General features: G+C 36.1%; 1 protein-coding gene and 1 long non-coding RNA gene across 8 annotated transcripts in view; one reads left to right on the top strand and one right to left on the bottom strand.

The window, feature by feature from the left end:
* The window catches only part of GRK4 (G protein-coupled receptor kinase 4), an 83,022-nt gene extending 70,432 nt beyond the window's left edge, over positions 1 to 12,590 (top strand). For 5 of the 6 annotated variants that reach the window (XM_073342660.1, XM_073342662.1, XM_073342658.1 and 2 more), the window contains 5 exons: positions 862 to 1,070; positions 2,058 to 2,195; positions 2,977 to 3,114; positions 4,420 to 4,551; positions 6,283 to 12,590. In XM_073342660.1, coding sequence (XP_073198761.1) covers positions 862 to 1,070; positions 2,058 to 2,195; positions 2,977 to 3,114; positions 4,420 to 4,551; positions 6,283 to 6,336 — 671 coding nt within the window. In that variant the 3' untranslated portion in view covers positions 6,337 to 12,590. Of the gene's footprint in view, positions 1 to 861; positions 1,071 to 2,057; positions 2,196 to 2,797; positions 2,862 to 2,976; positions 3,115 to 4,419; positions 4,552 to 6,282 lie in introns of those variants that run through there. The other variant, XM_073342663.1, reaches the window with a different exon arrangement.
* LOC140910802 (uncharacterized) overlaps positions 1 to 13,505 on the bottom strand; it is a 64,374-nt gene that overhangs the window by 45,881 nt on the left and 4,988 nt on the right. For both annotated transcript variants that reach the window (XR_012158739.1, XR_012158738.1), the window contains exon 3: positions 9,060 to 9,171. This is a non-coding gene — a long non-coding RNA (uncharacterized lncRNA). The remainder of the gene's footprint in view (positions 1 to 9,059; positions 9,172 to 13,505) is intronic.

The following is a 13,505-nucleotide window of genomic DNA, read 5'->3' as shown; positions in this document are numbered from 1 at the left end:
GGGCGGGTGGGGGGACAATTGACAAAGTCTGTGTTCCGAAATGGCCCATATGGATTCAGTAGTCCTTCCAGATGGCCAGGAAATAACACCTCTTGGGGTAAACGAATATTTCACACGTGGTAATGCTTGTCTCCTGACTGTGGGAAATTTACAGTCCTAACAAATATTTTTATAGTTACAGAGAAAACGTTTAAACGTTACCTTATAACATGGGATACAGATATAAGTAGGATTAATGCATGCAGCATCCTACAAACATTCCATAAAGTCTAAACGCATTGTTATAACTCTAATATTTATTCTGATAGTGCTAACAAACAAGTAAGCAAGGCTGGTTTCCGGCGATGCACTTGAAAGTGTTCAGTGAGGCTTAGAGACCTTGGCATGAGCTGGCACCTGGTCTGCCAGCTTCACAAGGTCATGTCTGATAAAACTACAAAATTAAATTTTATATATAGCCATCTCAAAAAGTTAATTATTCTGGGTAAAATTTTCAAAAGCACCTAAATCTCATTGACATTCAGTTAGACTCTAGGCTCCTAAGTGCATAAGTCACTTTTGAAAATGTGGCTTGGACTCCTAAATCTTAGGTGCTTAGCTTGTGAAAATTTTATCTTCATTTAAAAAATGGCTTAAGGCTCATATTGATTTAGAAAAGAAGCAATTAAGGACCTACAGTTAGCTGAGCAAAAGAGCCCTTAATATGGGAATAAGGACTTTCTGTAATTCTGGATATCCACTATTACTGTACAGTCTGTTTTTAGGCAGAGTGCAATGTTAGCTTAGTGGATTTGTTTTACTGATCAAATAATGGAAAACAACTAAAACACATTAATCTTTCTATTTTTTTATTTTTGGTAGCTCCAGAAATCCTCAACAATGAAAGCTATACATTCAGCCCTGACTGGTGGGGTCTTGGCTGCTTAATTTATGAAATGATTCAGGGACAATCACCATTCAGGAAGCGTAAGGAAAAGATCAAACTGAATGAGATAGACCGAAGAGTGAAGGAAGACCAGGAAGTGTACTCGGACAAATTCACAGAGGAGACAAAATCCATCTGCAGGATGGTGGGTGAAGAGACGTAGAGGTTTGGAAATTAAATTTCTAACTCTTTAAAGAGCTGAAATTTTAAATTTTAGTGTCTTTATTATGTTGGAAATTTTTCATACTTCATGGCTTAGGTGACCTGCATAGGTTGTTTTCATCTCTTTTTGTGATTAGAAGTCCATAAACAATTCCATGCTGTTGTTGTCAGACTTAGGAACTGAGGACTTCTCTTAATGCTTGAAGGAAGATCATGTTTGTTGCAGCGTAACTTACAAAATGGTGCACTTTATAGTGTGGTAGTCCATATCCTCAAGCTAAACCACAGTTTGAACATAGCATAACCAAGGGCAGAGTTAAGCCTTCTCAAGACAAAAACCCTGGGATTTAATATGGGAAAGATGTGATAGAAAAGCAGCATATTAGTTCTCTTGTGTAAAGAAAAAGACCACATAATAGGACAGCTTGATTTTTTTTTAACCTTTATCGACTGAAGTAAAATCCAGTTAAATGTGGTAGATAACATGCAGTTACACAGTTGAAGAGTTCTTTAGAAAAATAATATTTATAATATATATCTGTTCTGGTTGATTTACAAAAATGTCTTGTCTAGAATTACTAAGATACTGTACCAATTTTAGATCTGTATTTGAGAAAAGCGAGATATGTGGCAAAGCATATATGATCACCAAGCATATAAACATAAGTATGTAGTTTAATGAGCTGCTAAGCCATCTCTATGGGTAGAATCTATAATAATTAAAAAACAGAATGTTTTTAATTTAAACTAGTCTAATGAAAATACTTTAATGCTCTTAAGCCACATATTTCAGATTTCCAGTTCTTTAAAAGTTAACATTTTGGTACAGCTTTCAATTGCAGATTTCAGTAAGCAAAGGAGCCAAATAAAACTAATATATATTTTTCTATTGAAAAATGCTGTAAAGATAACTTTTAAAAGGGCACGTATAAAGGACGAATTCAATGATCTGTTTACTATGTCTGTGCAGTTACTTGCCAAAGATCCAAAGGAACGATTGGGGTGCACTGGAGATGGAGCTGCTGCTGTAAAGCAGCATCCCATTTTCAAGAATATTAACTTCAAGAGACTGGAAGCAAACATGTTAGAACCTCCGTTTTTACCAGATGTAAGTAGATGAGACAGATGTGTCTAGTACTTAAATAGACACAATATACTTCTATGCTAATTAAATCAATTTGCACTGGAAAATAGGAAGGGTGCAGAAGCTAGTTATTATCTGCAAAAGGGGTTGAATAGGGAGGTGGCAATATTTGTAGATGATTGACCTGAATTTTGTGCAAAGACTTAGGAGAGCCCTATCTCAAGAGAGTCCTAACAAAATTATTTAAATGGGTAACACAATGCAAATGTAATTCAGTATTGTTTAATGATGATATTTAACTGTTTATATGGCACTTCCTTTAGTAAAGGGTTTTGAGATCCATGGAATAAAGTACAGCTCCAAGGGGCTGTGAAGTTGGTTCCCCAGCTCTTTAAATCACTACTTCCCCTATCCTGACAAATGAAGGTTGGGCACTGAGAAACATCTCTGGGATTGGGAGTGAGTGAGCAGAGCAGGAGTCAACTACCACAGCCTCAGGAAGTGAAAGGGAGCAAGCTGCTATATTACTTCCTTTGTCAGGGCTTCCCATGGGTCCTAGTGACCATTAATTTTGCTGCTCTTGGTTGCATGCAACTCACTGGGTGTCCTTTCATGACCCCCTACAGGTCTCACACCACTGGTTAAGCTGTACTAGTCTAGAGGGTGTAGTGGTATCCTTTCGGTGTTGAGGTAAATAAATAGTGAATAGGAAACAATGTGAACTGAAGATTTTTTTTTTTAATTGCCCAATTTTCTCTGAAAATAAAAATTATCTCAAAGAAGCAAACATTGTTTCATATTGCAGCCACGTGCGGTGTATTGTAAGGATGTCTTGGATATAGAGCAATTCTCCACAGTAAAAGGAGTGAACCTGGATAATACAGATGACGATTTCTATTCCAAATTTGTTACAGGCTGTGTCTCAATCCCTTGGCAAAATGAGGTACTGTACTTTGAACAAGTCCTGTTTGTGTTAGTGTAACAATAGTGAACATTTAAAAAATACAAAATGGTTTAACTTCCTTATCAGACTTTATAATGAAACTTCCTTTTTACTTCAAGCATTTGCTCCAGAATGTTCCCAACAGCCCCACTGATGATTTGACAGGAGTCCAAGAGCCACATGTAACTTGCATAAAATTGAACAGATGGAAGCTGCACCACCCTATGCTTTAGTGAATGCTGCCTAGAAAACAATAGCATCCGCTACAATGAGCACATTTCTTGTTTTTACCCTGTCTCTGAAAGATTTCTAATATTATCATTCAAAGCAGTGGGACCTGAAGGAGTGCCATTCAAAGTACAAAAAAATAAATGTACTCAACGTTAGCTGTTTTTACAGGCATCTCAAATAGATCTTACCTGTGTATTCATGTTGAGAACAGCCAAGAGCCACAGTGTAGAACTCTGTGGACTCTCCTTGCTCTAGGTTTTCAGAAAAGCAGTTATTACTTTAGTCAAACATTACTTGATATTGCTTCCTAAATAAGTATTCCAAACTGACTAATGAATGAATTCATTTAGGACCATATTTAGAGTTAATTCGCCCTACCAATGTGGTGGGCACACTGGATTGATTGTAATTAATGAGATTTCATATGCAGCTTCACCTGCTCCAGGTTAGGCTGCCCTGAAACAGGGAGAAAGAGAGATCCATGTTTATGTATCTGGCATGGATTAAATCCAGTTCCAGTTCAAGAAGTTGTACATGTTGCAGTTTGGGCAATGGAAATTCAGCAGCAAAGTGTAAGAGTGTGTGTGTGTGTGTTGGGGTGGGGGGATGTGGGGTACGCTTATATGAGTGCTTTTATGTTATGGTTCAAGCAAGAATTATAGAAAGCTGGTCTTAGTTTCTTCACATAAGGGCCCAGATATATGGTTATGCTGTGTCTGCTTTTTGCCTGATCACTGTCACAAAGGAGCCATAAATCCAGTGGACCGGCCTGTGCAATAGAGATCGTGCGGCAAGGAAAGCAGCTGTCTCCGGCTGATCCCTGGCAGCCGTGCTGGCTTTTGGGGACTGAGGATAGCTAATTGTAAAATAAAATACCTGTTAGGTTGAACAAAGGTGGTTAAAGCTACTTTGTGTCTTCCTCTATGTGGCCCTGGTTCAGCAAAGAATCCAGTTGTTATGCTGGCAACTTGCCATTAGCCCACCGGCCACTCTTAACTTACGTGAACTGGAATAATGTCTGGAGGTCTTTATATGACTGAGTTTTTCATTTGTATCTCTTCTCTTTCCATCTAGATGATTGAAACAGAATGCTTTCAAGAGCTCAATATATATGAAACTGATGTCACCTTGTCAACAGACCTAGATACGAGCAAAGATACTCCTAGACCAAAGAGAGGCTTCTTTCACAGACTTTTCAGGAGAGGGGTAAGAGTACTGCCTATGGCTTTTTGTTTTTCTTATAAAATACAAATAAATATATGTATATATTACATATTACTTTTTTGCCTTTGCTTTTTAAATTAATTTAAAATGTTTATCAAATTATCATCTATCACTATGCATAAAAAAGGCTTATAATGGAAAAAAATCATCAAAACTGTAGATTGGACTAAATGTCGATGTCTGATATGATCACTGAATGGACAGTGACCCCAAAGAAAAAAATGTTAGGAGACAAACATCAGGATATTTTAAGGGTGTGTAGATTTTGAGATAAGTTGTTGTTCACTGGGAAACCCATGTATAGCTACACCATCTCCCAAACAACAAGTTGACTCCACTTCTAAGACCTAATGTTTAATAAATATATTAAAATATCTTAAAATTGAGCAATCTTTAGGAATTGTACCCCAAAATATTTATCATAAAAGACATGAGAAACATAGTTTGTCTTAATATAGTCTGTTGCATATAGATTTGAACGATATAGGCTGTTTGTTAGTGTGTTCCACATGTAGACCAGCACATACAAATTTGGAGTGAAATTGTTTTGAGAAGGATGAGTTCATCCCAGTAAAAAACCATAGAAATAATGTTGGCTTTCAATAGAGATTTAGTTATTTTAAATTGCTAGGAACAAATCATGAAGCATCTACAATATAGCTGTGCAATATAATTGCATATTAAACATTTTTGTCATCCGTTGGGCATTTGAATGTTGGTGTGAACTGACTTTTTGGTTACAATAAAAAAGACACTTTAAGCAAGGAAAAACAACAGAGTACCATTTTTAGAAAATATATTTGATCTGTACCTATAAGAAAATTTCCAGTTTGTTTTTAATGTAGGAATGATGTGTTACCCGATTATACGTTATTCAGGAATCTAGTCTTCTTTGGATGCCTATGCATGAATCCCATTTAAGTTGAGAGCTAGATATCTACACTGAGGGAAGACTATACTTCTGCATTATTTTGATTTGAAACTGTTTCCACTGAATGTGAACATTCAGCTATTCATATGAAAAATATAAAAGAAGAAATATTTTAATACCTACACTGTCTGAGTATCAGAAAATCCACTGAGGCCTTAAAACATAGAACCAAAATACGTAGGCTAATTTACACAGTAATATGACATTTTGTTACTGATTCATCCAGTACATTTGTCTCTGGCTGATATACAGGAGACTACCTAACAAAATACTGTTTTCAGCTTTTGCAGGCACTGTGCTATCCCATCTGGTGAATGAAAACTAATTTGCAAATGTACCAATAGTTCCTAGGCTAGCATGGTTGCAGTCAAAATGTTGGTCTTTTGACCACAGTTTTACTTTGCATTTTTATTGCTGATTATAATTTTTCTTTTGCCTAAGCTATCCTCAAAAACTGGGCTTTGTATTGATGAAGAATGTTTGCAAATGTTTTATGGGTTGAGGTCCTTCAATTGGCTATGAAATACTGTTTATAAATCTTGTCTTCTATTACTGACTTCACAAGGAAAGAATTAAAATAAAGTTAGACTAAGTGAAAACGGTCTCAGCTTTGGTTTGAGGTGCCTGCTGCTTCCTTTTGATATCCACAAAACTACTTATTTAGCAGAAAAATTATATGGACTCTATTTAAAACAAACAAAAAAAAAACAAATAAGCCACAAAACGCCAGCTGTGCTACTTATTTAACTAAATGCAGCCATTTTGTCTTGTCTCTTTCTCAGGTCTGTTTTAAATCTGGTTACATTGATGATGAAGAGGAGTCCTCTAGACTCTAAATCAGAGAATTATAGTCCAAAAATAAAAGGATGAATGAACTCTGAATGTTTTTATCTATGTAAAGTGTATTATAAATTTAAAAAATTATGTATGGGCTTTCAGATATTGTATATTTGTACTTTAAAGTGTTAAGATGTATATTTTCACTAAATCTTTATTGTAAAAAAGCCATGAGTGCCACTTAAGTGTAAGTGTGTGATATATTATGTATTTTAACTGGAATGAATCTGGAAATACTTAAGGGTTTTAAAGTACAGAAACTTATGCTATCTGTGATATGGATGTTACTTGGCTTTGGGGATGATTTTGTTGTTGTTCCTGGCAACTCTACTGAATGGCACTATGTTTCTTATTCCTCAGAATATTATTTAGGTTTGTTCTCAACAGTAGACTTGTTATACTGATTAGTATTAATATTTCTGGTGTTAATAACCCTTCATTTCTGTTTGCTGTTAGATTGCACCCTAATGTAGTTCCCAAGTCATTTAAAATGAAACGGCAAGGAAAAGAAGGAATGAGTTCAGTGCACTGTGACCGGTTTCTGTAAAATACTTTTTAGAAGTTTGGATTTAAAGACTATTTGTTTGTCTCAAGTAGTTCTTGTTTTGTATATTGTGTGTAATATGTATTGCCTTGTTTTTGCAACAAACTTAATTTCTGCAAATGTTGATATCAGAAGTAGTAATAGATTTCTGACCTAAGTATGTGAATATATATATTCCCCCATTTATCAGAAAGATAAATCATTTCTCTGTATCTTGCCTTTCTATTCATATCTTTGTCACAGTGAACATAACAGGAATTCCAGATTTTTTTAGAAGTAGTAATTTATGATTTTGGTCCATAGCTTTCCCCTTCCCAACTTTAGATATAGCTTATCTGAGTAAGGCCTTTGTCTACACTGGAATCAGAACCATGCCAGCTATACAACTTGACTATGTTTTGAGTATTTCATGGTTATTGCTAACAGGATTTCCCTAAGCACTGTGGACAGAACTTTTTTTCCTGCAATTGTTAGCCAACTCCATGCTATAGGCTTTCATTTATAGCATGTGCTGGTAAGTCAGAATCACGAAATGGTATGATCTGATCTACCACACAATACCTCCTTGCTTATTGCTATTGTAGATTCTTACATTTTGATGACAGTGTTGACTGTGATCATGACTACTGAGTAAAAATAAAACTAATAATTAAGAATTTTTCTGTATGAATTCTTAAACACATCAAAAAAGAATAATTCCATAAGAAACAAGCCCCACTGATATTCTTTCATAAAGGTGGAATTGGTACTGCAGCCTGTAGATATGATTGTTCAAGACTTCCCATTCTAAGACACAGTATTTTTGTTGCTTATAACTTCGCCAACTTTTAACCTTCTTGGTTGAACATATCCAACTCAGATGTCTGCCTGACTCTTTCTATCTACCTACTAAAATTGTTCAGATGTTTCTAAGATCCAAACAACACATTTTGCCCATGTTATAAATATTCTTACAACTGTTTCATTGAGAGGCTGTAGTGTTTCCACACGTTGGATCAGGAACTTGAAATCTGGGCAGCGCAGTTTACCCCAGAGTCAGGAATGTGCCTTTGCCATCCCCAGAAAAACTTACCCACATTTGACCAAGTTATACGCCTTTGAAAAATTGAAGTTTGTGCATGCTCAGAGACTTCCTTGACAGCTAAATTTTCTGAAGATTCCATCTGCGCTGAGCATGCTCCATTCCCTTCACAGCTCCTGTGACAACTGGACTGCATATATGACATTTGCACAGAGTGACTGAGCATGCTTCAACCCAAGGCTCAGAACAGGACTTTTCCTGCAAATGCTGCTCCTGGCTGCTGGGGGTAGTTGTAACCCGTGGGCACATGAACTGAAATCAGGGACACTCTCCTTTGCTCTCAATACTCCCATTGCTGGCACCCAGTTAGTATGAGAAGTAGAAAATGGCCACATTGGAATGCACAGAAGTGGGAAATGGGGGCAAGAAGGAATGTGAGGGGGTTGCAGGAACCAGGGGCTTGGGGAAGCAGAGGACAAAGGGGACAGGAGCCAGGGGACTGGAGTGTGGATAGACTCAGATGGAGAATGAGCATGAGCTGGGATGGTGCACACAGGAGCAGAGGGAGACAGAGAGGCTAGGGGTATAGGAGTAAGGGCATAACCATTGGAGAATTTGGGACATTTACCAGATAGAGAACAGTGGTTTTGCTTCTCTGATTTGATTAATATAAATGTTACGTTAAAACTTCTGGTTTTTAGTGTAGTGATACAAAGGTATCATTAACAATGGTGGACGTATGGAGTGAGGTATGGACTTAATAGCAGTTTAGAGCAAGTTGGGTAAGAATACCACGGCCCCAGCCTGAGAGGTTTTAAATGATGAAACCACAGGTATCAGCTTTAAATAGAGTAAAGAAAATAGTATATTTTTATTTGCCATGCATGTCAAGCTCTCAAAATCAAATAAGATACTATCTTTTTTTATATAGACAATACCTTAATTAGGAAATCAACTACTATAACACCCTTACTCTATCTGATCTAAACAAAGTTATATTTCCATAACACAGGACAGCAGCTAAGGAAATAAGAGTGTTAAAAATGTTGGAGAACTGAAAGATTTGCAGAAAGTACAACAGTGACTTATAACTATCCATAGTAAATAGCAAGTGACATCAACATTCTCAATAATCTGAGTTCTTAGCCATTACTCACCTAAGTTGGGAAAACAAGGCAAGATGCATGCAAGGCTTCCATTGACTTCAGTGGGACCTGTGCTCAGGCACTCCTGCAGAATTTGGACCTTGTGGTGTAACTAAAAAAGTATCTGTATGAGCAAAGTTTCAAAATTAGGGCAATTGTAACCTAAACTGTGCTTCTGTTCTCTCAGTTCCACCAATTAAGAAAAAAAAAATTGCAGTTCCTCACTCAGACTGACAGTTAATGACACCAGTTGGCTGGGAGGATGCCCTGCCCACTCTTGGGCCTCCCTCAGAGAGAGAGGCTATGTTTACAAGCAACCTTTCAAAAGAATTGGCTGTCCTGTTCTAGTTTTTAACATCTCAATCAGATGAACATTACTGCTACTTCCTACTGCACTCCCACCCACTGATGTGTTCATTCTTAATATGGACCAACACATACCTACTGTAAATTTGCTCAGAAAAGGAAATATTGTTCACATTTGGGCAAACAAGGAAAATTTAGTTTTTAATCATAATTGTTTAAACCTTTGGCACCTGTGGAAATTTTAGGCCATTGGTAGAGAGGCATTCTTTTCAAGCAACAGCATGTTGTTTTTATAAATGGGAGTTTTATCTAAAGTCTAATGTTTTGAGCAAGGGTCTAACTGTCAAGATTCCTGGGTTTTATTCCTAACTATGTCAGAATCTAACCTTTAGCAAATGACTAATCTGTATAAACCTCTCTAAAATGTGCATGCTATCTACTGTAAAGTAGTGTTGAGGTCTAACATTGTAATGCTTGTGAGATCTGTGGATGGAAGATGCTATATCTCATTTTATCTGAAGTGAGAAGTACCATCTTTTTTTCCTTATCCCAAAGGCTGCTGTGTCTTGTCAGATAAATTGTCAAATTTTCATAGCTTTCCAAATGAGCATCTCTTTCATTTACCTTAGCAGTAAATTAAATTTATTTGAGCATTCATTAAATTTCTTTAACTTGTGTGTTGTTGCACTCTTATTGTTTGCAAGGTCCATTTTAAAATATATATTTATAGGGCCAAATTCACTAGTGCATTCTGGCTACTATACGCCATTCAAGCAATACAAAGCAGCTGAAAATCTGGTGTAACTGACCACTTAAATTGGGTTTGCAGCTGCTTTGCATTGCCAGAGTGGCATACAATGCACAATTGTACTAATGAATTTCACCTACAGTGAAGGCTGTATTTTTTGCCATGAGGCAGTCATAGGTTTTTAACATTATATCCATGATTTCTGAGGCTTGTGGATAGATGGATGTAACAATGAACAGTTGAATCAATTTTACTAAGAACTTAGAGTCATCAAATTTAAAACTTCATCTGTAAAGGGAGGTAGAGACAGATGGAAATCCAATACTATCGAGGAACCTGTACAGTGCTGCTGTCCCTCCTGCCTTTGCAGAGACTAGCAAATTGTGCCATAAAGGCAGCATTTAGAGTCTCTTGCCTGCCCATCTTTCCATGCTACTTCTGTGCACTGAGGGCCTGATCTTGTGCCATTTAAGTCAGTAGAAGTTTTATTGTTGACTTCAGTCGGAACAAGGTTGGGGCTCTAGTGGGCAAGCAAGGGGAAATGGTTCTAAACGGGTTTTACTCTTCTGTCCTGTTTCTATAAACACTTATGCATATGCTAAGCTTCATTACTCTGAATTTCCCCACTGGGACTGCTCAAAGCTGTAAAGTTAAACATAGGCATAAGTGTTGCCAAGATTAGGGCCTAAATCACTTTTCAGTGTGTTTAAATTGACATTTTGTGACAAAAGACATGAATTTGTCTTTTTGCCTCTTATGCAGAGAGCAGTCTGACTTTTGTATCATTTATCATGGCAGAGCACTAGCCTCAGCACTTTATATAAGGAATTAGTAAACTAAAACTGTCACCATTGCAAACATCTAAGATAGTAAAAGTAACTAAGACGACATAAAATATGACAAAATACTAGTGAACAGATATTGCCTAATATAATTCCATTCATGAATTAGAAAGTCACAAACCATAAGTATAAATGTAACCCATTTACATATGGTACACTGATATCATCTTCCTCTGTTTATCATTAGGTAGTAATATTGATTAATGTTCTCATTGAATTTCTTGTTTTAACACTTCTTGGAGGTAAATTTTGAAAAGCACTGAAGGCAGAATACTCATGGTGTGATAAATTACTATTTTTTTCTGTGAACTTTGCCTTGATTCACAGCTCACGCAGTAGGTAGAACTTCATGACGAAGGAAGGAAGGAAGGACTGAAGAATTCTGTTTGTTTATATGAACATGTCCCTTTAGCTTTTACTGTGAAGTTGTACAAAAGCCAAAGCAAATTCCAATCTTACACAGTTGTAGATTAGGAGTACTTCCATGTAAAGCTAGTATACGATCTCCAATTCAAAACCCCTGTGTTACCCCCAAGGCTATAACAATGGCAAGCTAAGGATCTAAAATACTGGGCCTGATCGTGCTCTTATATTGTGTAATTGATTTCAGTGGAGTTACACCAGTGTGAGAACACAATCAGTCTCCTTTTGTCTTTGTTTTGTGTTCTCTAGTGTTTGTTCCTGTATGCCCTTAATTTCTTAATGTCCATATGTTAATATACATGTTTAACTTGTATTTTCAAAGCAGTGAAATAATGTGCTAGTAACTCAGAAGTTTTCATTATCCCATTCTGTGACCAACAAAATGGAGTCTTCATGTCTCAGGCTGTTTTTGTTTCTATAAAGAGTTCTTCAGCTTCTTTGTTGTTAGTTGTTGATATAGCACTATATGTCTGTGTTCACAATATCTATACAAAACTCTCCATTTAAAAAGCACTTAAAATTACTGCACCACAGTATATGAAAAAATTGTGGTATTTCAGGCAACATAATGTAGTAGCTATTGGTGAATGCTGCGTATTTTCCTCAAGTTAGTTTTAAGCTTTAGTTATGCAGTCCTATTCCCATATATGAAAGAGAATTGCTTTAGTTGGCTAATTTGAGAAACCAGTTATAGACTTTCCAGAAAATTATACATACTGAAGGTGATTCTTAAAGGGTGCAACTAATTAAACTGTGCCAATTGGTTCCAGTGTGGTATTTGTTGTGACTGCATTATAAATGCTGAATCCAACTTTGCGCAGTGTAAAGAAATTTCTCATTGTGTCACTAATGAAATAAAAAAGTACTGTTCACAAGATTCTAGAAACATGTCAACAGAGACATTAGATCTTTGTTTTAGTTCTGTAACATGAACTTAATATTAAGCGAGCAACTGTATGAAGAGCTGTATTTGTTTCAGTTTCCAGAAAAACTAGAGTAACTTTCTTTTGTTACATACTTGACCAATCAGCACAACAGCTCCTTCTAATACGTTAATAGAAACAGCATTAAACTGAATTCTGGTTCTATCTGACTTGAATGATCTGGATGCTTTCTGATGGTAATGTTATCTCTTATGAATGTCTGCACAATGTCCATATTTATTGTATTGTCCACATGGAGTAACTTACTAAGTTTTCAGACTAGCAGCCGTGTTAGTCTATATTTGCAAAAAGAAAAGGAGTCCTTAGTGGCACCTTAGAGACTGACCAATTTATTTGAGCATAAGCTTTCGTGAGCTACAGCTCACTTCGTTGGATGCATTCGATGAAGTGAGCTGTAGCTCACGAAAGCTTATGCTCTGATAAATTGGTTAGTCTCTAAGGTGCCACTAGTACTCCTTTTCTTTTTACTAAGTTTTGAACACGTGTAGGTAGCTCTCCTTTCTTCTTTGCATAATGATGCTAATGTATCAGAATTATTGTTCAAAGTATAACCATTTTCATTGCTAAATGTGAGCAACGTAAGTTATAAAAGTGTCTTCCAACCACTAAAATGTTCTTATATCAGCAGCTTTATGTTCTATCAAGCATTTTTTATGACTGAAATAAAAGTAAAACACTGCTACATAAACAGATCATATGTCTTGTAGTCTCATCTTTTGATCTATGTAATGAGTCTTTCATGGGAACCAAGGTGGATAAAATAATAATTTTTAAATCAATTTTTATTTAAATCCATTTTAATATAATTAGATTTTTTTATTTACATATTGGTAGTTCTTTAGCAATTTAAGATATTAAACTGGGAAGAAAGTGAAGTGAATGCTGTGTACTTGTTTGGTTTCCAATTGTTAGTAGAATTTCAGATTTTAGATTTTTTTTTTTTTTACACTAAGGAAATTTCACACTTAAAATGCTCATTTATACTTAAAAAAAAAAAAAAACCTGGTCTTCATGAACAGCCTTGCTGTGATAACACTACATGTTCATACTTGCTATAGTTACAACTAATATCACCTTCCAATATATTAAACTTCCACAAGTCAAAAAAGTTAAAATTCTTCAAACAGGCTTTGCTTCTCCAGCAGGGTTTATAGTTTGAAGTCAGTGGGATGCATGCTCCTAAATTACTTATGTG

Source organism: Lepidochelys kempii, chromosome 4 (genome assembly GCF_965140265.1).
Source record: "Lepidochelys kempii isolate rLepKem1 chromosome 4, rLepKem1.hap2, whole genome shotgun sequence".
NCBI classification, from domain to species: Eukaryota; Metazoa; Chordata; order Testudines; family Cheloniidae; genus Lepidochelys; species Lepidochelys kempii.
Note: the sequence above shows the minus strand (reverse complement) of the source record. Positions and strands in the feature narration are given on the sequence as shown.